Here is a 22,647-nt window from a genome sequence, read left to right as displayed (position 1 = left end):
ATGAAAACATGAATGAAATATGAAATTAAGACTGATTCTGGTGGCCCACTTAAAAAAAAAAAAAAAAAGACCATTATCAAGACAAAAGAACCACTGGCTCTGAATCTCTTTGAGAATAACAAATATCCTAAGTTCCAGGAACACCACTCCCTCCACACTCAAGGAAACAGTGTGAGTACCGAGTTAACAATCCAGAATTCATGTTCACCTCCCAACTGCCTGACTAGTACAAATTTAGTCATGATTCTTTTTGACATTTACAGTTTAGACACATAAGCTCATAGTAAATGACAACTGGTCTGTCAAAAGTACAGGAAAAGAAAGAACAATTATTTAATTAAAACCTTACTAGTTTTTTGTTTTTGATTATTGTTCATGTTGCTATTCTCTAGCAAAAAGCAGTTTCCATAGCGTCCACCTCAATTGTATTGCTTTGCAGCCATGGCATTCCTTCCCTCCATTAAAAATACAAAGATAAAACAGTCAATCCAGTGATTAATTGACATGGCTTTTGTGGGGGGGAGGGGACTAGCAAAGAAAAGGCTATGAGACAAAATGGCAACTTAAACACGTCAGCATACAATGGTTTTGAGAGAGATAGATGAAAGAGAGAAAAACATTATTCTAGACAAATGAAATAGCACTGAAAGCCCATGAGTCAAGCCACAGCCCAAACCGTGTCCTACGAAGGTTTCCTTTTTTGTTTTTTTTGTTTTTTTTTTTTAATAAAACCTCTCCCCAAATATCACTTTTAATCTTCCCCCGATGCGGCCTCATCTTCAGACCCTTCATCTCCAGACTTCTCGAGTGGGGGGCTTGCAGACGTCTTCTTTTCTGGAGGGCTTTCTGCTTCCTCCTCCTCTTCTTTGGGAGAAGGAGTTTTTTCCTTTGATGTCTTTGAAGCCGTGGGGCGACCCACTTTCCCTTTGCCTTTCACTGGACTTGGCGTCACTGAAATATGGAAAGTGACAATTTGGGAAACAGAAAAAAATGCCTTAAAAAATCAGCTACAAAAACAAAAGTCTTTATAAAAATGAATCCCATTTTACTAAAAAGGAAACACAAGAAAAGCCGCATTATTTCTAATGAGGATAACTTAATGTTCTGAGCAGAAACTAGAGCTCAAAAAACAGGTTCTGGAGCTCCATCACCCTCAAAGGATGGAGAGATGAGTAAAACTTTATAACAAAAAAAAATATTAATTATATTTGCTAGAATAAAACTCTAAGCAAATCTAGATGTCTGATTTAACAAACTAGCGCCAACCAAGAAAAATACCTGGCAAAAGCTTTGAAGACCCAGGAGATAAACCTTTACTCTCAAGGGTGGTTTTGTTTTTGTGATCAGTATCGTTTTATCCTGACAGAACAGAGGATGAGGACAGAGAGCTTTCCCCAGCTGCTAGGACTATTGGCCCCAGATAGAGCCACTGGACCCTGAATAGAGTAAGGAACACTGTGCCCTCAAACGAAGAGCTCACTCCTACATATAGTTCAGGCCCACTGATTCTTTTCATTTAAAAAAAAAATATCTAACTTATTTTTATTTTCTATATAATGGTGTTTGCCTGCATTCATGTTTGTGTGAAAGCGTCAAGTTACCCGGAAATGGACTCACAGACAATTCTAAGTGGCCATGTAGGTGCCTGGAATTGAACTCAAGTCTACTGGAAGAGCAGCCAATGTTCTTAACCACTGAGCTATCCCTTCAGCCCATTCTGTTTGTTTTTTTCCAAGACTGTATCATTTTTAATTATATGCTTATGTGTGTGCCTGTGCATGCATGCAGCGTAAGTCAGCTGGAGTCAGAGCTAGCTGTTAGTCACCCAATGTGGCTGTGTATCTGAACCTGGGTCCTCTGGAAGCAGTATGAGCTCTTACTGAGCCATCTCTCCAGCCCTCAGCAGTCTTAAAGGGAGCAAAGGCACATGTATAAGACAGAACCCCTTTGGCTTTCTTGTATTTCTACGAGATACAGGACCAATGCTGAGGCAACAGTTTAGTTCTTGAAAAATGTGGTTTTCCTCACAGGCCTCACCTGTAGCCTTTAGTCTGGGTTTGGGCATTTTCTTTTCTTTTCTCTCAGGTTTGGACTTCTTAACCATCTTTTTATTTTTCTTTTTTGAACTGCCATAATCACTATCATCGTCGTCTTCCATTAGGAAATCTTCGTCGCTGCCAGAATCTTCTGAGAGGAAAGAAGAATTTCAACGTCCAACTTAAATGTACACATCCTTCCAAGTGAACAAAGGGAAAGAGTGCTGAGAATGCTGGAGGAGCGGGGCATGGGAGCTAAGCGCTACTGAGTCAGTGAGAAGGCATAGCTTTGGAGTCGGCCTTGCCCACTGTAGAATGGGTACAGTACAGACCTTACATATGCTACTGTGACTGACTTATTCTAAATACTTTTTCTTTTTTAAACTTATCAACAACTCTTTTGAAGAACTTGTTGAAAATGGAATGTGTAAGACACAAGATCTGGTCCCAGCATCCAAGAAGCTTAAGTCAGAAGATGGCAAATTTAAAGCCAGCTCTAGCCACATAGGGAGACCAGACAAGGTTGGAAATGAACAGCTCAGAGATACAGCACTTGCCTGTACTCACTGTGCAGAGCCCTATTATTTTGAATCCTAGTACTAGAAGATAAAAGCCTTAAATACCAAGTGACTCTTGGTAGTTGTATCACTCTCGTGTATACTGTTGAAACTAACCTGAACTGATCTGGTAGTTTTTTTACTACCAAGTGTGAATAATCAAACAAGAATACTCTATATAAAGTAGGACTTCATATAATCTGAACAACCTGTGTGTGTGTGTGTGTGTGTGTGTGTGTGTGTGTGCGTGTGTGTGTGCGCGTGTGTGTGTGTGTGTGTGTGTGTGTGCGCGCGCGCACGTTGAAGTCTAAATCCTCTGCCAGGCTAAGGTGCAAATCGTAAACACAGTATCCATTATTAATGATTATTATAATATTCATTCGGTGTTTGAACACAGAATAGAAACTGATAAATGATGAACAACCACAAAATTCTCTGATTATGTAAAAAAAAAAGTCAATGTATATATCAAATGTATCAATGTATATATCAAATGTATAGCAGTCATCACCTTTTTAAAATTCAGGATTGGATAGATCTATTGCCAAATTCTACTAAATCTTTAAAAAATGTTTTTATTTTTCACTTATATAAATACACATGCATGCGAAATCCTCTGGAAGAGAAGCGGAGCCATCTCCCTATCCTCATAGTTCTATTTTTTTCATTTCCTTTTGTCTCAAGATGGGCAAGTACCACTACAGATGCAGTTTTATCTTTTAACAAGTAACATCTACTTAATATAAGGAACTGGATACAAACATTTACCTAGAAAATACTAAGCCAAAATCATAAACTACAACTGCAAAGAAGGACCAGGACTGGAGCCGCAGCTTCACTGACAGAATCTTGACCACCATGCAGCCTTGGGTTAGAGCCCCACATCTCCATTAAACCAGGAACGGTAGATGAGGTGCATCAGAGCAGCTCCAGGTCGCCCTCAGCTACACAGTAAGTTGGTAGCAACATGGGCTGTAGCATAATCCATCTAAACCAGCAAGTAAAGAACAGTAGGCAACTTTACATACTCTCCTGGAATGGTGCCTCATCATCTTCTTCCGGCTCCTCCTCACTGCCGACATCTTCCAAGAGCATCTCTCTCTGCTTGGAAGCTGCTTTAGATGCTGCCTGTCGTTGCTGGCGTACATTTTTATGATCATCTTTTTCATCTTCACTGTCTTCTGCAATATAAAAGTTACAGTGATACAACAATCAAAAATTTTGCATCTGCAGATACAGGATGTAACAGCTTATTCATTCAAAAAGAAATGAAATCTACCATTAAAAAATTCTACTTAGAGGATGAAGAGTTCAAGACCTATTTGTACTTCGAAGACTGATTTAAAAAAAAAAAATAAATCTTGGGCTGAAGAGATGACTCAGCGGTTAAGAACACTGACTGCTCTTGCAGAGGTCCTGAGTTTAATTCCCAGCAACCACATAGCGGTTCAAGAACCATCTGTAACGGGCATCTGATGCCACCTGCTGGTGTGTCTGAAGATAGCGACAGTGTACTCACATACATGAAATAAATCTTAAAAAAAAAAAAATCTTAAAAATATAGTGCTAATGTTAAAAATCAACTTAAATTAAGAATGAGGTGGAGCACGAACCTCCTTTGGAACCCACAGGCACGCCAGTATCTATGGTTGAGGCGTTTCTGTTCCCGCAGCAGTGGTGCTGAGTGAAGTAGGATTAGAAACTCATTTTCAAGTTTTCTCTATAGAGCTTTGAAAAATTAAATAGTGCTTCCTAGAACCATCAAGAAGGAGAATGTCTGTGACACTGCATACAGATGTAGGAGATATCAAGATAGAAGTCTTCTGTGAGAGAACACCCAAAACATGTGAGAATTTCATGGCTTTGTGCCAGTAATTACTATAACGGCTGTGTGTTTCATAGAAATATCAAGGGCTTCATGGTTCAAACAGGAGATCCAACAGGTACTGGAGAAAGAGGTAGCAGTATCGGGGCAAGAAGTTTGAGGATGAATACAGTGACTATCTGAAGCACAATGGTCAAGGTGTTGTATCTATGACTAATAATGGCCAAATACCAATGGGTCTCAGTTCCTCATCACCTATGGCAAGCAGCCCCACTTGGACATGAAATACACAAGTGTTTGGAAAGGTAACACATAGTTCCCAGTAAATGAGGAGACATACAGACCTCTTAATGATGTACACATTAAGGACATAACTATTCATGCCAACCCATTTGCTCAGTAGCTGTAACAGACCCAGACATACACTTGGCAAACACTTAACTGGAACACACCCACTGTGGTTTATCCAGTTCTGATTCTGTCAGAGACTAATCCTTCTGGTATTTACAGTGATAGGCTCCATGTGAGAGCCCCGCAGCTTCACATGCCCCCACCCCCATCTTGAGCATATTCTGTGCCATTGCTGTTGTTCAATATGTTTACTTTAAATGGAAAGCAATGTCTTTTTTATTAAAAAAAAATTAAAATAAATGTATTGTGATAAAGACCTGGGTGGTCACAAAAATTACAGAGACCTACCTGTCTGTGCCATCATGCCTGGGTTAGGCGTATACTTTAAAAAAATGCAAAGCTAAATTATAAATTAAAAATTATGAACACAGTTCCTCTAACACTTTAAACTTATAGCTGTTTAATCTTAAAATTATCAATTATATGTGAATCTACGTTTACAGAGTTTAGAAGCTAAAGTAAAAAAAAAAAAAAACTTTAAAATAGAAGAAGGCCTTCCAATTATCTCTCTCCTAAAATATAAAACACAAAAACAATATTAAACTATTATTCCTTTCAATGAACTGGTGACCTTTTCAATTTAGAATCAGGCAGAGAGAAATATTTAAAACACATTTAGATGAGACAGCTAAAGATCTTGTAAACAAGCTTATAAAAATTATTCTCATATACTGCAATTAATGTTTCATCAATGGTTAGTTTGCTCAATGTAAGGCAGGCTGCTAACCTACTAGTTTCAGACTAAACTTCAATTCATTCATTCACTCATTTCTTCTTTTGGGATTTTTTCAAGACATGGTGTGTGTGTGTGTGTGTTTGCACACGCATGAATGTGTGTTTAAATAAGCCAGTAAGTCCAATTAGTGTTGTCAATGTGTGAATGGGTATGAGGTCTTCCACCAGAGCATGGGCAAACTAACAGGTCACTTTGCAGGAGCTATTGACTGTCAAAGAGTTCCTAAGCCATGGTTGAGTTTTGTGAGGCTGTTGTGTGTTTCACACACACCATGAAATTAGAAGGGGTGCGTGTTGGGAGTTACTCCCAACTTCAGGGAGTTGGAGTAGAGTGGTGGAGGATAGTTGTGATCAAAATGTGTTATATATGTGTTCTTCTCAAAGAATGAGTAAGTAAAAGGTACTATGTCTTTACTTTTAATATGTACCAGTGTTCGTCTGAATGTATGTTTATGTAATGTACATGCCTTAGGTCCACAGAGACCAGAAAAGGGTAGTGCCAAAACTCTCATCTAGAGACAATTATAGAATAAAGCTGACTAATGCAAACCATAAACCAAACTGACTTGGGAGGAGTTGTGCTTAATACAAGTACAGAGCACTCAAACTCAATAAAGGCAGGAAATTCAAATTAGTGCTCACACGGCAAATGAATGCCAGACCACGCTACATTATCTTAGGGGACAACTTAAGTAGTAAGGAAGGCGAAACATCTCAGCAGAGAAAATTTAGCTAGCAGAATGTTGATTCTCTTTTGTATTTTTATTCAACAGTATCAAGAAAAGGGACATCCAGGAAGACAAAGGAGGGGCATACTGGTCAAAATTAAAGTACCAAGAGACACTAAGGACTACAACTCTCAATCCTCAAGAGTTAAAACACCAACAGTAGGATTGACCAGGCTTTCCTCAAACTCAGAGATCTACCTGCTGAGGTATTTTACTTTCAATTATGCATACTTGTAAATTATGTGCATGTAAACACAATTGGTTGAGAAGGCCTGAGATATCTCATTTCCCCAGAGGAAGAGTTACAGAAAGTTGTAAGCCACCAGATGTGCGCACTGGAAACATAACTCAAGTCCTTTGCAAAACCTATCTCAAAATTAAAGGCCCTTTGAGACAGATAGGTTCTCCTTATGGAACCTTGGTCGGCTTTGTACTTTGCAGCAATCTAGAATGCTGACATTTTAGGCATATTCCACCATATCTGATTCACATTCATTCTTTTAATTTTTTCATATTTTTTCATATGGCTATTGCTTTTACTTAGTTATAATTTCTTTATTCATATACAAGTTGATTATCAACTGGGGGGCATGATGGCACACACCTTTAAACCAGCACTCAAAAGCAGATACAGGTAAACTGAGGCCAGCCTGGTCTATATAATGAGTTCCAGGACAACCAGGGCCATATAATGAGATGCTGTTGCAAACAACAAAATAAAGTATTTTAGACTTCATCTTTAAAAAAAAAAATGTACATTGGTGTTTTGTCTACATACAGTCCATGTGAGGGTGTCAAGTTCCCTGGAACTGGAGTTGTGGACAGTAGAAACCCAATATGAGGGTACTGGAAATTGAATTTGGGTCCCCTGGAAAAGCAGCCAGTGCTCTTAATCACTGAACCATTTCTCTGCCCCCCTCCCTCCCCCACTAATAAAAGGGTTTTAATCTCAATTTTGCATGAAAATAACCTGTAGATACTTAAAAAAACCAAACCAAACCAAACCAAAACCTAATCAGCCAACAGGATGGAGAATAAATTTTTACCTCTGTGAAAATAGAAATGTTTTTATAATCCCAGTATTTGAAAGAATCTGACATATAAAACTGCTCGTTAATAAATGATGAACTATTCCTTATAGAGAAAATCTCTTGTGTACTGTATGGATGCAATACCTGTCAATTAAAGCTGATTGGCCTGTAGCTGAGGCAGAAAATAGAAGGCGGGACATCTCACAGGAAAAGGATTGTAGGGTAAAGCCAGGTGTGGGGAGGGTTGGAAATCTGAAGAAAGGTAGTCTGCCACATGGCAGAACCTAGATTAGAATGGGCTATTAATTTATGAGCCAGTCAAAACAAGCCAAAGTTTACAGTCAAGATGTTTGTAAGTACATTTTAAATCTCAGAGTTGTTATTCTGGGAGCTTGGGACCAGGAGGAAATGGCCCACTACTACGATAAATATGGTTTACCTGCTGAATGAGAATCATCCTTCTTGGCCTTCACATCTTTTTCTTCCGAGTCTTCACTATAAGGCAAAAGAAAAAAGAAAACACTTAAAATTCTTAGATCAAAGGTTGAAAGATCACTGTGGCTACACTTGTAATCCCAAGGTAAGGATGTCAGACAGGAGGACTGACACCAGCTCAGACCCACACTGGGCTACACAGTTTTTTAGGTTAGCCTATACTAAAAACAGGACCCTACACTGGGTATAGTAGTAGACGCCTTTAATCTCAGCACTTGGGAGGCAGAGACAGACAGATCTCTGCAGTCAATGCTCATGGCGACCAGAAGATGGCATTAGATCCCCTGAATCTAGGACTGCAGATAGTTGTGAGCTGTTATGTGGATGTTGAAAATAGATCTTGGGTCTCTAGAATGACCACCAGTGTCACTGAGCCATTTTTCCAGCCTCCAAGATTTTTATAATGCTCAAGAAATATTCTTTCTTTCCTTGAACTGGCATCTGTATGTAAGAGGAACAGTTGGGAGTGCTATAGCATGACGGTAAAAAGTAAAGTTTGAGTTCCCCCAGGTATAGTCTCAGAGTCTGCTATTCTAATTCCTTGGCAACTCCCTGCTTCAATTAACAAATTCTCAACCTTATAGATGCGTTGTAAGAAGTAAATGACATAAAGCACAATACAACCTGACACTAATATTCTCCTACTCCACCCACCACGTTTTCAAGTAATATACTATGAAAAGTGTTTGTGCACATTGAAAACCAGGAGCAAAATTTAATCATCCTACTCTCAATGTAGCTATTTTACAGTTCAACTGCAACTCATGTGAACACATTTCTAAAAGTAGGGGAACAGAGGTTTGGAGCACATGTAAGATCCAGGCTCCACTGTTAGCACTACAGTAAGAAGAGAAAAAAAATTAGGGAAAGGCAACTGTCAAAAATGATTACCTGAACAAGAAAGACTTGTTTTAAAGTACAATTCAATAGAATCCAAAGCTTAGAACTGTACCATCTTTAGTTATGATTCTGCTATAGATCTAACTGAAGAGGACTACAATGAAATGTCAACACCAACCTTTGATAACAAATCAGAACTTAAAACTTTCTTTTGGCTCATGCTCTTAAGTTCCAGCAAGAAGCATTCTTGAAGCTCACTGCTGATTAATAGCTGAGACCAAATTGCTTCTGGGGAAGAGGCTGACCCTCCACGCCTGAAGCACACCTCCATAATGAGAAACAGACTGCACAGAGAAACCTCACCAGTTTGTAGCCCATAGACTGTCTTTACTTCAGACAATGTAAGTAGGAAGATACCAACAATGATGCCTCCTACCTGTCTTCCTGTGAATTTTTTCCAGATCGCCTCTTATTTTTAGCCTCTCGGGGAGATGATCGAATCTTCTTAGCAGGAGGGCCTGAATCTCTTCCGTAATCTTCATCTAAATAAGAAAAAAAATTTCAAATTCAGTTAACTGTGTTTACATGCTGAAATCAGACATTACTCCTCATGCTTTTTAAATAAATGGGACCAGATCTCCCCCCATAGTTCCTTTAAAGGGGGGGGGGGAATGTGGAGAGATAGTTCAGTGGTTAAGAGCACAAATGCTCTTCTTCCAGGAGACCTAGGCTTGATTCTCAGCACCCACACAGTGGCTCCCAACACTAGCTCCAGAGGATCTGATGATGTCCTCTCTTCTGGCCTCTGGAGATATCAGACACACACGCAGGTAAAACACACAAACAAAAAAGTATTTTAAAAACTTAGGACTAGGAACATTTATTACCTAACATGCAGAAGACTGAGCTCTATTTCTATTACCATAAAAATAAATAATTTAAAAGGGAAAAGCAAGATGGATCAGCAGTTCCTGGCACTTGACTGTGCAAGCCTAAGACTGATTTAGATCCCTAGAAGCCATGGTAGAAGAACTCATTCAAAGCTTTCCTAACTTCAACTTTGGCCCACTCTTATGCATATGCATCACAAACAAGCAACACACAACTAAAAATAAATAAAATTCACACCCCCAGTCTCACCTATTTTAATTCCATTTTACATAGTGTCTGGTCCTTATATAAAACCGGCCACACATCCATACCATAGCTGTTATTCTGTAACACTCCCATTTAGTTCAGGATTTCCCCATGCTTTAACAACTTAATATATTCTTTTGAAAATTATAGCAGTATGGTTTTATCATAATCATTAGAAAATAAGAACCTAACATTCCACAATCTTTTTTTTTTTTTCCAGAGTTTCTCTCTGTATAGCACTGGTCATTCTTGAATTCAGAGATCCGCCTGCCTCTGCCTGAACTGCTGGGATTAAAGGTGTGCGCCACAATATCTGGTTTCAAATTCTACACTCTTAACACAATATTCACAATACTGTAATCAAGTAAATTACTCTAACTGAAGTAATAAATGTATCACATACTCTGGATTCTTCTAACGTTAGGAAAACACCCTACAATTTCAAAAGCCTCATGAGAAACACTCACTATAGCTGCTGATTACTCTCAAAGCTGTTGCTCTGCTTCTACAAGTAATGGTGAGAAATGAGAAGGAGGCTGGCACTCCAGCAATTCTTAAATTGCTGGATTCATTATAAATTCTGTAATAGAATTTAACCATTTTTAGAATTTAATTCTAATCATTAATAGCAATACTTATTTTAACTATGTGTGTATAGGGTATATGTGGGTATGTGTACATGAACACAGGATATTGACCTAAACTCAGGTCCTTTGCTTCTTAAAAATAACTTAAGAAAAGGAAGAGGAAGAGAAAAACAGCCCTAAGTGTGATGAGAGCAGTGCCCAAAATCCAACAGCAAGACCCTTAGGCATATTAAAAAAAAACAAACAAAAAACCAGCACAACAAAACAACCAAACATGTACTGTTAGTGTAGCAGACAGAAGACTATCTGTAGGAGCAGTTCTCTCCTTCCACCATGGGTATTCTGGGGGTAACTTCAGTTGTCAGACTGGGCATGAAGCATCTGCCTGCTGAGCCATACTGCAGTTCAACTGCATTTTTAAAAGATGGTGAAAGGCGAGAAGAAAAAGGTCAACAGAGCTATACCCAAACCAAGGGACACCAAGTCTCAACTCTACTTCAGTTCCCTACGTGTCAAAGGAGACAAGAGATCCCACAACAGCCGTGCTCTTCAAAAATAACTTCTTAGGACTGGGCCTGGTGATGAATGTCTTTAATTCTAGCACTCAGGAGGCACAAGGTGGACTGCTGAGAGAGGCCAGCCTGGTCTACACAGTGAGTTCCAGAACAGCCAGGGCATAGAGAAACCTTGTCTACCTGCCCCCAACCAAAACTTTATTAAACATAAACATTTAGAACAATTTCTGGTATGTTTCAGAGACGAAATTACTTATCAACTTTTAAATTCATCTGTTTATCTTCCAAGCCTTCTCAAGGGGTACATTATCTTTATAAAGTAAAATTAAGATCACTGGTTGATCTTCCAGATGACCAGGGTTCAAGTCCCAGTTTAGTTAGCAGTGGGTATTTTACACAAATAAAAACTGCATCAGTTACTGAACATTAACCTTTGGATCCTAAAACCAGATAAAAAAAAGTCAGGTGTTCATTTCAATGATTTACAAAAAAAGTTACAGGCCAGGCAAGTGGAACACACCTGGGATCCAACCATTGTGAGGCTTGAGTTCAAGGACAGCCGAGGTCACATAGCAGACCTTATCTCAAAGAAAAATGGGCAAGTCCCTTTGCCTGTTTTCTTTGACACACACTACTGAGTAATTTTAAATAACAGAGACTACTAAAAGCATGACATAAAGTATATAAGCTGACTGTGTGTCAGCACAAAACATGTCTTCTAGAACCACATTTACAGCAACAAGACATACCTGCGTCATCTGACTCCTGAAACTGTGAATAATCAACGACCTTCCTATTTCTGTAGAAAGAGACAAATTCAGATTATTATTAAAAAAAAAAAAAAAGTACACCTTCTGAAACATCAGAATACTCATTTTAGTTTTATAAACAGAATAAAGATTCTTAGGCCAGGTGTAATGGTGCATGCCTTTAATTCAGTTCTTAGGAGAGAGGTGGGTAAACTCTGCCTCAAAGAACAAAAGTGTCTCAGACTTACACTACTCACCCCAGTAACAACTTAAACACTGTTCTCAAATTTTACATTTTCCACCTCTCCTAAAACACAACAGGCAAGCTCACCATGTGCATTCATTATATATAGACTATTACATCCACAGGTTAAATTTTTAAGTATTATTTTACCACCCCATTCCCATATATTATGTAGACATGGTTGTCCTAGAACCTGCTTATACAGACCAGGCTGTCCTCTAAGATTCTCTTTCTTCTGCCTCCCCAGTGTTGGGATTAATGATATGAGTCACAATGCATGGCTGTTATTTTATTCTTACTGTTATATATACAAACACTTATATGTGAAAAAACAAGATTACTGCTAGGCAAAAAACAGCTTTGTAAGGTATAATAGTTATAATGCTATCAAATATGATAACATTAAACTTTCAGAAAAAAATTTTTTTTACTGGTGTACTCAAAGGATGCTTTAAAACAAAAGAAACATTGTATACATATATGGATGTTATCTATGTCTGTGCATGCATACCATGTGTTTTGGTATCCATGGAGTGAGGAAAAAGGTCTCAGATCTGGAGCTGGAGCTACAAGTGATAAGGTTGCCTAATGGTGTTTGCTTGTTTTGAGACAGAATCTCACTATGTAGCAAAAATTGACTTAAACTCAGGATCTCCTGCTATAATTACAGATGTGTATCTACCACACCCAACCAATGGAATTTTGCCTTCAGTTTTGTTCTATGAAAATTATGAAATCTGGAGATGATTTTGAAGTGTAGAGGAGAATGTGCACAGGTCACATACAACATTTCATATAAGGAACCTGAAAGAAAAGTGTTTGGATGCTTGTTGTATTACAGCTAAAAAGTACCTTTTAAATGAACTTGGTCTTGTGACACTGGAAACTGAGAAAATCTACTACGATCAAAATTTAACATTTAAGAGGGAGATTACTTAAGTACAAGGGCATGAGATGTTCTGTTCTATCTATTCCTAGCCAAAACAAACAAAAGTCTAATCAAAATCCTACTAGGGAGCCAGAAATGGTGGCACACACCTGTCATCCCAGCCCCCAAGAAGGTCAGGAGTCTAAGGTGCACTGGGCTGGGCTACAGAAAGCCCTAGTCTCAAACTTCTACTATTTAAATGCCAAGTGGAACTAACTCTCCAGTTGAACAATACCTACCAGAAACGTGAGCAAATATAGAATTTCAACACAGCACAGATGACTAAACTAGAATGAATCAGGGCTCTGCCACAAACTAGTTCTATGTCCTTGAGTAAGGGATTTCCCTCACTGACCATGGTTTTTCAACTGTAAAATCAGGAATATGAACTACTCAGTTGTGGGGCTGGAGACAAAGCTGGGTGGTATATGTGGCTCTTGGCCAGGTCTATTCCCAGCAGGTGGCCATCAAGTCTTATAAATCTAGCTCTAAAGACTCTTATCCACTCCTCTGGACTCCACACGTACACACTTACACATAACTAGCAATGTTTGTTTGTATGTATGTATGTATGTATGTATGTATGTATGTATGTAGACAGTGTCTACTAAATACTCTTGGCCAGCTTGAACTCAAAGACCTGCCTGCCTCTGGATTAAAAACATGTGCCACACCCAGCAAAAATAAATCTTAAAACAAAGTGACTCAAGATTGTCCCAGGAATGAGTGATAGGTAAATAATGACTAATAAAAATCAGTTGTTATTACTTCTACCTCCTTTCTTTTATGTTAATTTATTTCCAGCATTTTCAAGGTTCCTTTTAGGTTGAGAAGAGTATTCATTTGATTTCTTAATCACAGTTCATTCAGAAGAGGGCAACAGATCCTCTGAAACTGGAGTTATGGACAGTTGTGAGCCAATAACATGTAGGTATTGGGACTTGAACCTGAGTCATCTGAAGTGCTCTTAACCACTGAACCACCCCTTTAGTCCCAAACAGTATTTTAGAGGCATCAATTGCATTATAGCAATTTCCATCATTTAAGTCAATGGGAGTTCCATCCAAACAAGTCTAAAAACTTTGTACTAGAAAGAAAATCTCCAACATAAGGAAACATGAATGCCCCAGTTTCAGGAGGATTATGTTGTTGTATGTGAAGTCAGCCTTAGCTATCCAGAGAGATTTTGCTTTAAATAAAAAGGAAAAAAAAAATACACTTTGGGGGCCAGAGTATATATAATTCAGCAGTATAATGTTTTATTAGTGGCTCCCCAACCCAAATAAAATTGGGGCAGGGAATGCTTGTTTACAAGCAACTATTTGGTCTCAAACATGGGTAAGGGGGAAGTAATTTAAAGGTGACAGGATTTTTACGGTGAGGCACGATGGTCAAAATTATAATCTCAGCACTTGGGAGGTAAAGGCAGGAGGATCAGGTCTTCAGCTACACAGGTGAGTTCAAAGCTATCCTGTGCTACATAAGATGCTAACACCCTCACCCAAAGCAAGAGAACTTTAATTGTAATTATCAATTTTTTCCTACTAAATATGCAACAGAAAGTTGAGGGTTGGTAAAATGGGTAAAGGTGCGTGTCACCAACTCTGATGACCTGACCTCAATCCCTAGGACCAACGCGGTAGAAAAGGAGAATGCCTCCCAGAGTTGTCCTTCAGCCTTCACATGCACTATGTGACACGTGCATACCATACCCACACACAGTAATTTAAAAAACAAAACCCAAAAATGTTGGGCTCACATACTAGGAACTTCATTTGTCTGCTGTAAGAAAAAGTATTCCCTCTGAAGAATGAAGGAGTATAGTGTCTTAGAATTAGAAATTACCATGTTTTAAAATTATTTCACTTGGGTCTGGGAAGATGGCTCAGTGGTTAAGAGCACTGACTGCTCTTTCAGAGGTCATGAATTCAATTCCCAGCAACCACATGGTGGCTCACAACCATCTGTAATGGGATCTGATGCCCTCTTCTGGTGTGTCTGAAGACAGCTACAGTGTACTCACATACAATAAATAAATAAATAAATAAATAAATATTTCACTTAACCTCCTTAATTCTACAGTGAGAAACTGAGGTCATGGAACTCAGCTCTCTGTTTTGTTTTGAGACTAGGTCTCATTATGTAGCTCTGACTAGCCTGGAACTCTGTAGACCAGACTGGCATTAAAGCTGTATATCACAGAATTTAGCTGTAACAAGTCTGCACATCTATCTTAAATCTAAGTAGGGATAGCTGAATTAACACTGGTAATTGACTGTCAAACACAAACCCTAATTATCAGAACTTAAACTTTACATCACACAGAGCACAGCCATTAAAAAAAATTAAATCCAAGAGATTTTTAAACAATCTATAGTTGTTCACAACCACTTCTAACTCCAGTTTCAGAGGACCCAACACTCTTTTGGCACAAGACACTCAAATGGCATCCCCTTACACACACCCATTTGCTAACTTCATTCGATAGTTGGTGGTCAACATCTCATTTATCAGATGAATGAAATTCTGCAGAGCAAGGCTTTTCAATTTATAGGCCACAGACCTCTGTTACCAGGCCTGAGAATCAACGTTTTGGTACATAAATAGCATTTTAAAAGAAAAAGAGCAAATTGACAGTAACAATGAAAAACTGCACCATAACATCTAAGCTCACAAAAAGCTGATTATAACTACATTTATTTCTGACTGGAATTCTACCAAAGTTCAAGAGCCACTTAGGGACAAAAGCAGATGGACTGCAGAGACACTTTGGAATTTTGGGTTTTACTTTTAGAAGAGAAACTGTTGATAACCTATATGCAAAAAGTGGTATTTGTGGGAATAAATGCCACACGTGTGCAGGTGCTCAGGGAAGAAACCAGAAGAAACAAAGTCTAGGTGTTAACTCCCCCAGAACTGGTTATAGATGGCTGTGGGCAGCAGGGTCCTCTGGGAGAGCAAGTGCTCTTAATCACTGAGCCATCACTTCAACTCTTCCTCTTCTATATGTATATTTTGAGCCCAGGTTTTGGTGCGCTTTCTACTGTAAGCCTCCTATATGCTGGGATTATAGAAGAGAACCACCAATCCTGGCTCAATTTTTTTTTTTTTTTTTTTTGCTTGAGAGAGCAAGCATCTTACTCTGTAGCCAAGCTGGGCTCCATAAAAACTGCTTAAGAGTTTAAACACTGTTAGGTGTATGCCTTTAATCCCAGCATGTGGTGGGCAGAGGCAGGTGTGGGTTCTGAAGCCAGCCTGGTCTGTATAGCAAATTCCAGGACAGCCAGGGCTGTCTAAAACCAACCAACCAACCAACCATTACTAGATTCTGATAGTGATAGGGAGACAAGTGGTAATTTTGAGCAGATTCATTGAATTCTAAATAATCTTATCCAACCTTGGAATTTTGTCAACACAATCCCAAAAGAGAACTAAGAACCACTCATGATCTCCAAGGTAGTTTATAACAAAAAAATTTCACTCATTAAATGGTTCTTCATAGAGAGCCCAAATCTGCCTCTACCTTCTTCTATTGACTAGTTCACATGTTCTACCTACTGTAATCACCATGTTAACTCCATCTTTTCGTCCTCAGAGTAACCCTTAACATTTTGTTAACCTCATTTTTTTTCCTTCAAAATAATACTATGCTTTTGTTTTATTGGTTGGTTTTGTTTTTCTGAGACAGTCTCTGTATTGTTACAATATATGTTATAGACAAACCTCTCTAGTCTCTGTATTGTTACACTATATGTTATGTATATAGACAAGGCTGAATTCAAACTATCTGTCGGCCTATCTCTCCCCAGTGTAGGACCTAACCCAACCCCTAAACGATATGGTTCAACAACTCATCCATGACAGATTTCAAGTGCCTTCTTCACGCTCTAGTTGATCTCTTCCAAACAAAAGATGAAATAAAATCTGCCCAGTAATGCCCACAAGGAAATGTAATGATGTGGCTTATAAATGATAGAAAGCAGAATAAATGAGGGCTATGCCCTTGTTCTACTCATTTTACTTTACGCTGCTAAAAACACAAACACAACCCAAGATCTCCGTTGTCTTTGTTGCATCATACATTGAAGCTCACGATACAATGCTACCAACTTCCCTCATACCACCACTTCAATGTATTTTTTCTCCGAACTTCCTATCTTTCGTCATCAGCCTGCTACCAGGCTCCACCTGTCATCAAGAATAAAACAGGCCTCCTTCCCTAAAACAAAACAACATGATGACAGGCCAAAAACAGATTACAACACTTGTCCATCTAACTGAGACACCATTCTGTCTGGATTTCTCCATCTTCCAAGATCCTAATGTGAAACTGAAAACCCTTGTTAAACTACAGCATTTTCACAGAATTCTTTTGCTCTAATAAACCTTTTCTGTTTCCTTTCTGTGATGATGGGGTAGAATTTAGGGCTTCATACATGCTAGTCAAGTTCCTCTAACAGAAAGCTACGTCTGTCTCATTTAAAACACCAAAAAAGGGCAAAGAATTTATTTAAATCAGTGAACTTTTTAGTACATGAAATTAATTAACTATTTCAAAGTAAAATCAGGGCTTGCCCATTATGCACAAAGTTTGGATTAAAACCTCAACACTATATACAAATTAGGCCTGGCATCAGGGGTTTGTAATCCCGAGAGGAAGTAGAACAATCAATCAGAAACTGCTGGCTTTACATGATCCTGTCACAAACAGTAAAATTAACATTTTAAGAGCACACATTTGGGTGCAAAGGCATCTATAACTCAGCAGCAGAAAACCTGACAGTATACATGTCTTATAATTTACATCTAAAAAACTTTGTCTTATGGACTAGAGATGGCTTAGCGTTTAAAAGCATCTACTGTTTTCTAGAGGTCTTGAGTTTAATTGCCAGCAACCACATGGTGACTCATAACCATCTGTAATGGGGTCTGATGCCCTCTTCTGGTGTGTCTGAAGAGAGCAACAGTGTACTTACATACATAAATAAATGCTGAGATTAGAGGGTGTGCATGCCTCTAATCTCAGCACTTGGAAGGCAGAGGCAGGTAGATCTCTGTTACCTTAAGGTCAGCCAGGGCTACAAAGTGAGTTCCAGGACATCCAAAGTTACAGAGAAACTCCCATCTCAAAAAACAAAAATGTATAGGTCAGGCAGGCATGGTGCTGCCTGCCTTTAATCCTAACAGTTGCAACTGGCTCACCAGGCCAACCAGTCTCTGGAGGAGGGTTTAATAATTTATGCTTTTATAAAGCAAAGCCAACCCCTTATTCAGTCTTTATAAGTTTATGATTTCTGTAAAACGTTTTCCTTATTTTTGGCTTTTAGAAGACAATCTCATTATATAGGCCTTGTTTCATTATTTCTGCCTCAGTCTCTAGTAAGTACTGGAATGATAAGATACACTATCACATCTAGATTTATAAAATACCCCTGATGTTTTAAGAATTAAAAGTCTACAGGTAGAAATTTCTTTTAAAGCTATACTTGCTCATAGACACATATACATCTGGAAGTAAATAAAAAAGGCTCATCTCTAGACACACATGCTCTTATATTTATTTGTTAAATTCTAAAGTATCTCCAATTTTCAAATTTCCCACTAAGCTAGAGATTTCTTTTTTTGTTTTATTTTGTGAGACAGGGTTTCTCTGTGTAGACCTACAGAGATCTACCTATCTCTGCTTCCAGAGTACTGGGATTAAAGGCATTCAACACCACTGTCCAGTGAACTAGGGATTTCTTAAAACCACACAGCAAGTCTAAATAAGACTGGCTTGGAGTTGTATAAGACCCCAGCTCAAAAACCAAGCAAATAGGGCTGGAGAGCTGGCTCAGCAGGTTAAGAGCACTGACTGCTCTTCCAGAGGTTCTGAGTTCAATTGCCAGCAAACACATGGTGGCTCACAACCATCTGTAATGGGGTATGATGCCCTCTTCTGGTGTATCTGAAGATAGCTACAGTGTACTCATATGCACAAAATAATTCTTAAAAAACAAAAAACAAGCAAATAAAAAACCCCACAAAACTCAGAAAACAATACACTCATAGAGTGCCATGCCTCATGAATACAAGAAGTTTGGATGCCAACACCCACAATAATAAATTAAGTGTCCCAGAGCATGTCTCACATCAAAGAGTGATAAGAGGACATGAGACATCTTCTTTTGGCCTCTCTCTATACATACACACACACACACACACACACACACACCTCAGAGGAAAAGTCCAGTGAGACAGCTCAGATGCTAAAGGCACTTGTGCCAAGGCTACAGTCAATCCCCAGGACCAACAAGAACAGAGGTGACTTCCACAAGTTGTACTCTGACCTTAACCAGACAGGTAGCAGTGCATACCCACATACATACAGGAAAGTAAATGTAATTTCATTAAAAAAAAAAAAACAAAACAAACAAGTTTTAAAAAGTAAACAAAGACAATATAATCAGCTACAAAGGTCTCAGTGCTGATCTGAATGGCTTCCCACTGAGGAGAAAGTGTACTTACTACCTGGACCAAGAAACCTGGGTGACTCTCAATCTTTGCATCTTTTCTTCCTTTTTAAGTAAGGCAGGATCTCAGTGTATAGCCATATTTAGCCAAGAACTCAGCCACCTGCTTCTGCCTCAGGTGCTGGGATTAAGGGTGTGTGTCACAGTGCTGCCCAGGTCTCATCTTTTATGAGCAACAAGTTTTCCTTCAAGGCTTGAGAGTCACAAAAGCCCTCTGAAGCTTTTTAAAAGGTGACATATGTTATGTGCTTTAATCAACACTGGCAACATACTATTATTCATCAAGTGGTCACTGTGGAGGTGGAAAAATGAGCAGGACTCTGTTAACTATAAAATCTAGGTTCTGTAGGCCACTTGGATAGATGTCTACTACCATAAATTTTGCCACCTAATTTTTTAAGTCCCTTTGAAAACAAAACAAAATATCCTTTTAGGCCAGGTGCCTTTAATTCTAACACTTGGGAGGCAGAGGCAGGCAGATCTGTTTGATGTCAGCCTGGTCTACAGAGGGAGCTCCAGGGAGCCCAGGCTCTTACACAGAGAAACCCTGCCTCAAAAAAACAAAACAAACAAACAAAAAAAATGGAACAAAAAAAATCCTTTTAGAAAACAATACTATTGTTTTGTGGAATAAGGGGGCATTTTTGAGGTACTCCCATGCCTGCAGGAGTTGTTTAGCATTAAAAGCACAGTGCAGGCCCATACCCTATCTGCAAGTACAATGTGAAAGGGAAACATAAGTTTTCATTCCAGTAATCTTTACTTAACTTTCAATAGCCACCCAGTGGGACAGTCTGGTTACAAAGTTAAATGAGATGGGAGTAGTAGTGTCTCACCTTTTTGTAAGGCTGAGGCAGGCTGATCTGTTTCAAACCAGTCTGGTCTACAAAGTTCCACGCTAGCCTCGGCTATGTAGTGTGACACCCTCCCCCCAAATTAAATTAAAAAAAAAAAAATCTTTTTAGCAAAGGAAAAAAAAAAAAAAACCTAGGTTCTAGTTCCAACTAATGTATTATACAAGAGACCTCACTTTTATCCAGGTCTCAGTTAAGCTGCCAGCCCCCCTACCCCACCCCAGAGTTTACCTCACTTTTTTCCTCAACCCTGGACTATGTTATGCAATTAACTTGAATCTAAGGCCTAAAATAATTGAGCTGCAGATACAAATTTAGACAAATTTGCTAAAATATCACCAAACAGGAATTACTTCCAAGCCCAACGAAAATCCTGAGTAAAGTATTTGGAGTTGGTGGTACAGTTTGGTTAGTTTTATGTCCCCAAAGTACTCACTATATAACCTGGAACTGTCATACTGACTACTTCTCAAACACCAGCAAAGCTTTCACAGAAGACATGGTAATTTGGAGGTGCGAGTTGAAATAGAATGGAAAAAGCAAGCTGGTAGGTAACTCATCCTCCGCAGTTCCACCTCACGAGTGGGAGGAGTATGCAGCCCCAAACTACCATCAATAGGAGATTATCTTGTCAAGGAGACACAGTGGGACACAAAACCGTTGCCAGATCCAAACCTATCCTGGTATTAGGATACTCTCGATACCGAAACTTGAAATGAAGAAGAATGTATAACTGTAAAAACACTTAAGAACCAATGGCAATGGGGCTAGGTAACAGCTCCTGTACAAGTAACGTATTGACTCTGGTCTCCGTCTCTGTCCCTGTGTCTCAGGCCTCAATAGATTGGACTAAACCACACCCTCTACCCAAGGCACATTCCATATAACAGCTCTGGAGGACATTAAAGAGGAGGCCACCGAGTGAGAGGAAACCGAAAACTTCTTGAAGCCACGTGAATAAAAGTCTGATTGCTAGCGGATCGTAGTCCATTTACGATTAACCTCACACGGGAAAAGAGAAGGTTACAGAAGTAGCAAGAGACGTGGACTGCGGGGTGAGGGGGAACGAGAACCACACGGGATTTGGGTCGCGCGGTTAACACGCACGTCCCCGGAGGAAGGGCATTTATTTGCAAGCGGTAGAAAGAGAAAACTTGGGGTTAAAGCGTTCAGAACTCCCAAGTGGGGAGAGGCTGTGGCCCTTATTTTTCGGGGCTCGGTGGCAAAACTCACTTTTGCCCCAAGGGGAAAAGAAAGCGTGGGTCCCGCCCAGGCCGGGCTAGGAGGCGGGGCCTGCCTCGACCGGAGGATGGAGGCGGGGCCGGGCGGCGGGGCACAGGCAACTCGCAGGCCAAGATGCTAGCTGCCCGCAAAATTTGGGAGGACCGGGTCCCGCGCGTTCGTCTCCGGGTCAGCCGCAGGATCTAGCAGGATCCAGGGGTGCGGCCTACAGTCTGCCTGGTGCGCGCAAGGCCCACGCCAGGGCCATGGCGGAGGTCGGGGCGGCCGCGGAGCCGACCTGGACCCTGCGGGGTGGAGGCGGCGGTGCGCGCCGCCGCCACCCTGCGCGCCACCGAGCACCCACGCGCAAGGGCGCGCGCGGACCCCGAGAGAAGGCCGCGCGTGGTAGTCAAGAGCACGACTCCAGGCCCGTTGCCCAGGCTCTTCGCCACTCACCCCAGCCCGTCCAGCCCGCCTCGGGCCTTGGACTCCGCACTGACCTGACAGGCCGAGACATGTTCGCTGTCGAGGCGCGACCAAGTCGAGGAGCCGAGGACCAGGACCCCCCTCCCCGCGCACTCGGCGCCCCACCCCCCCGCTCCGGCCGATGAGGCCGCTGCTGCCGAGCCCCGAGCTGCTGACTTCTCAGAGTCCGCGGCTGCTTGTTTCAGGTCCCTGGATCTGACGAGCCCCCCGCTCCCCCGTCTCTTCAAAATGGATGAATCAAACCAGCCGAAAATGCGCCAAAGCCGCGGTGCAACCAAACCCGTAGGGTTTGTGCGCTCCGCCCAGCACGCCCGTTCATTGGTGAATTCTGTCAGATGCGCCCTAGTCATTAGTCCATTTGAATCATCACGCCTCCGAGTCCCGCCTCACTTCCCGATAGGCCCCGCCTCCTCCATGGGGTCCTGCTAGTCAAGATGCGCTGAGAGCGCACGGCCGCAAAACAAAAATGGTCGCCGATTGCCCGCCCCCTGGTTTCCACACCAGAGCTGCAGATTCGGCTTGGGTTATGTCTTGCACTCCCTACCAAATAACCTGATTTATATAGAGTTCAGCGTGGACTACGTGTTTCTGTAATGGATTTAATTTCTCCTGGCTTGTTTATTTTGAAAATCAGCTAATTGCAAGACTCGTGGGATAGGCAGCAGATTCGTTACTTAAGAGACTACTTCAGAATTGGAGGGAAATTTCTTAGGTTCAAAAATTTGACCTTAATCTTAGAAATTCTGTACTCTGGTT

The 22,647-nt window shown here is 40.3% G+C and overlaps 1 protein-coding gene and 1 pseudogene across 2 annotated transcripts; one reads left to right on the top strand and one right to left on the bottom strand.

The window, feature by feature from the left end:
- Positions 1-675: 675 nt before the first annotated feature.
- On the bottom strand, positions 676-22,158 carry Nucks1 (nuclear casein kinase and cyclin dependent kinase substrate 1). Of its 2 annotated transcripts, none has more exons than XM_034512971.2 (7): positions 21,906-22,158; positions 11,647-11,696; positions 9,095-9,200; positions 7,763-7,818; positions 3,622-3,774; positions 2,038-2,184; positions 676-951 (listed from the first exon to the last, which is right to left on the bottom strand). In XM_034512971.2, the coding sequence occupies exons 1-7, from the start codon at positions 21,920-21,922 to the stop codon at positions 752-754; spliced, it is 729 nt and encodes a 242-aa protein (XP_034368862.1). In that variant the 5' UTR covers positions 21,923-22,158; the 3' UTR covers positions 676-751. The 2 variants fall into 2 exon arrangements, with proteins under 2 accessions (XP_034368862.1, XP_034368861.1); XM_034512970.2 differs by having other exon boundaries at positions 2,038-2,187; positions 21,906-22,048.
- On the top strand, positions 4,325-4,821 carry LOC117716094 (peptidyl-prolyl cis-trans isomerase-like 3 pseudogene; annotated as a pseudogene).
- Positions 22,159-22,647: the final 489 nt, after the last annotated feature.

This window comes from Arvicanthis niloticus, chromosome 10, assembly GCF_011762505.2.
Source record: "Arvicanthis niloticus isolate mArvNil1 chromosome 10, mArvNil1.pat.X, whole genome shotgun sequence".
NCBI lineage: Eukaryota > Metazoa > Chordata > Mammalia > Rodentia > Muridae > Arvicanthis > Arvicanthis niloticus.
Note: the sequence above shows the minus strand (reverse complement) of the source record. Positions and strands in the feature narration are given on the sequence as shown.

Bases quoted from the DNA above. Each gene is read 5' to 3' on its own strand.
- Nucks1 (XM_034512970.2), bottom strand. The intron at 7,819-9,094 runs GTAGGAGGCATC...TTTGCCTTATAG, and splicing joins AAAAATTCACAGGAAGACAG to TGAAGACTCGGAAGAAAAAG. The intron at 2,188-3,621 runs GTATGTAAAGTT...CTTTCCTCTCAG, and splicing joins TGAGGCACCATTCCAGGAGA to AAGATTCTGGCAGCGACGAA.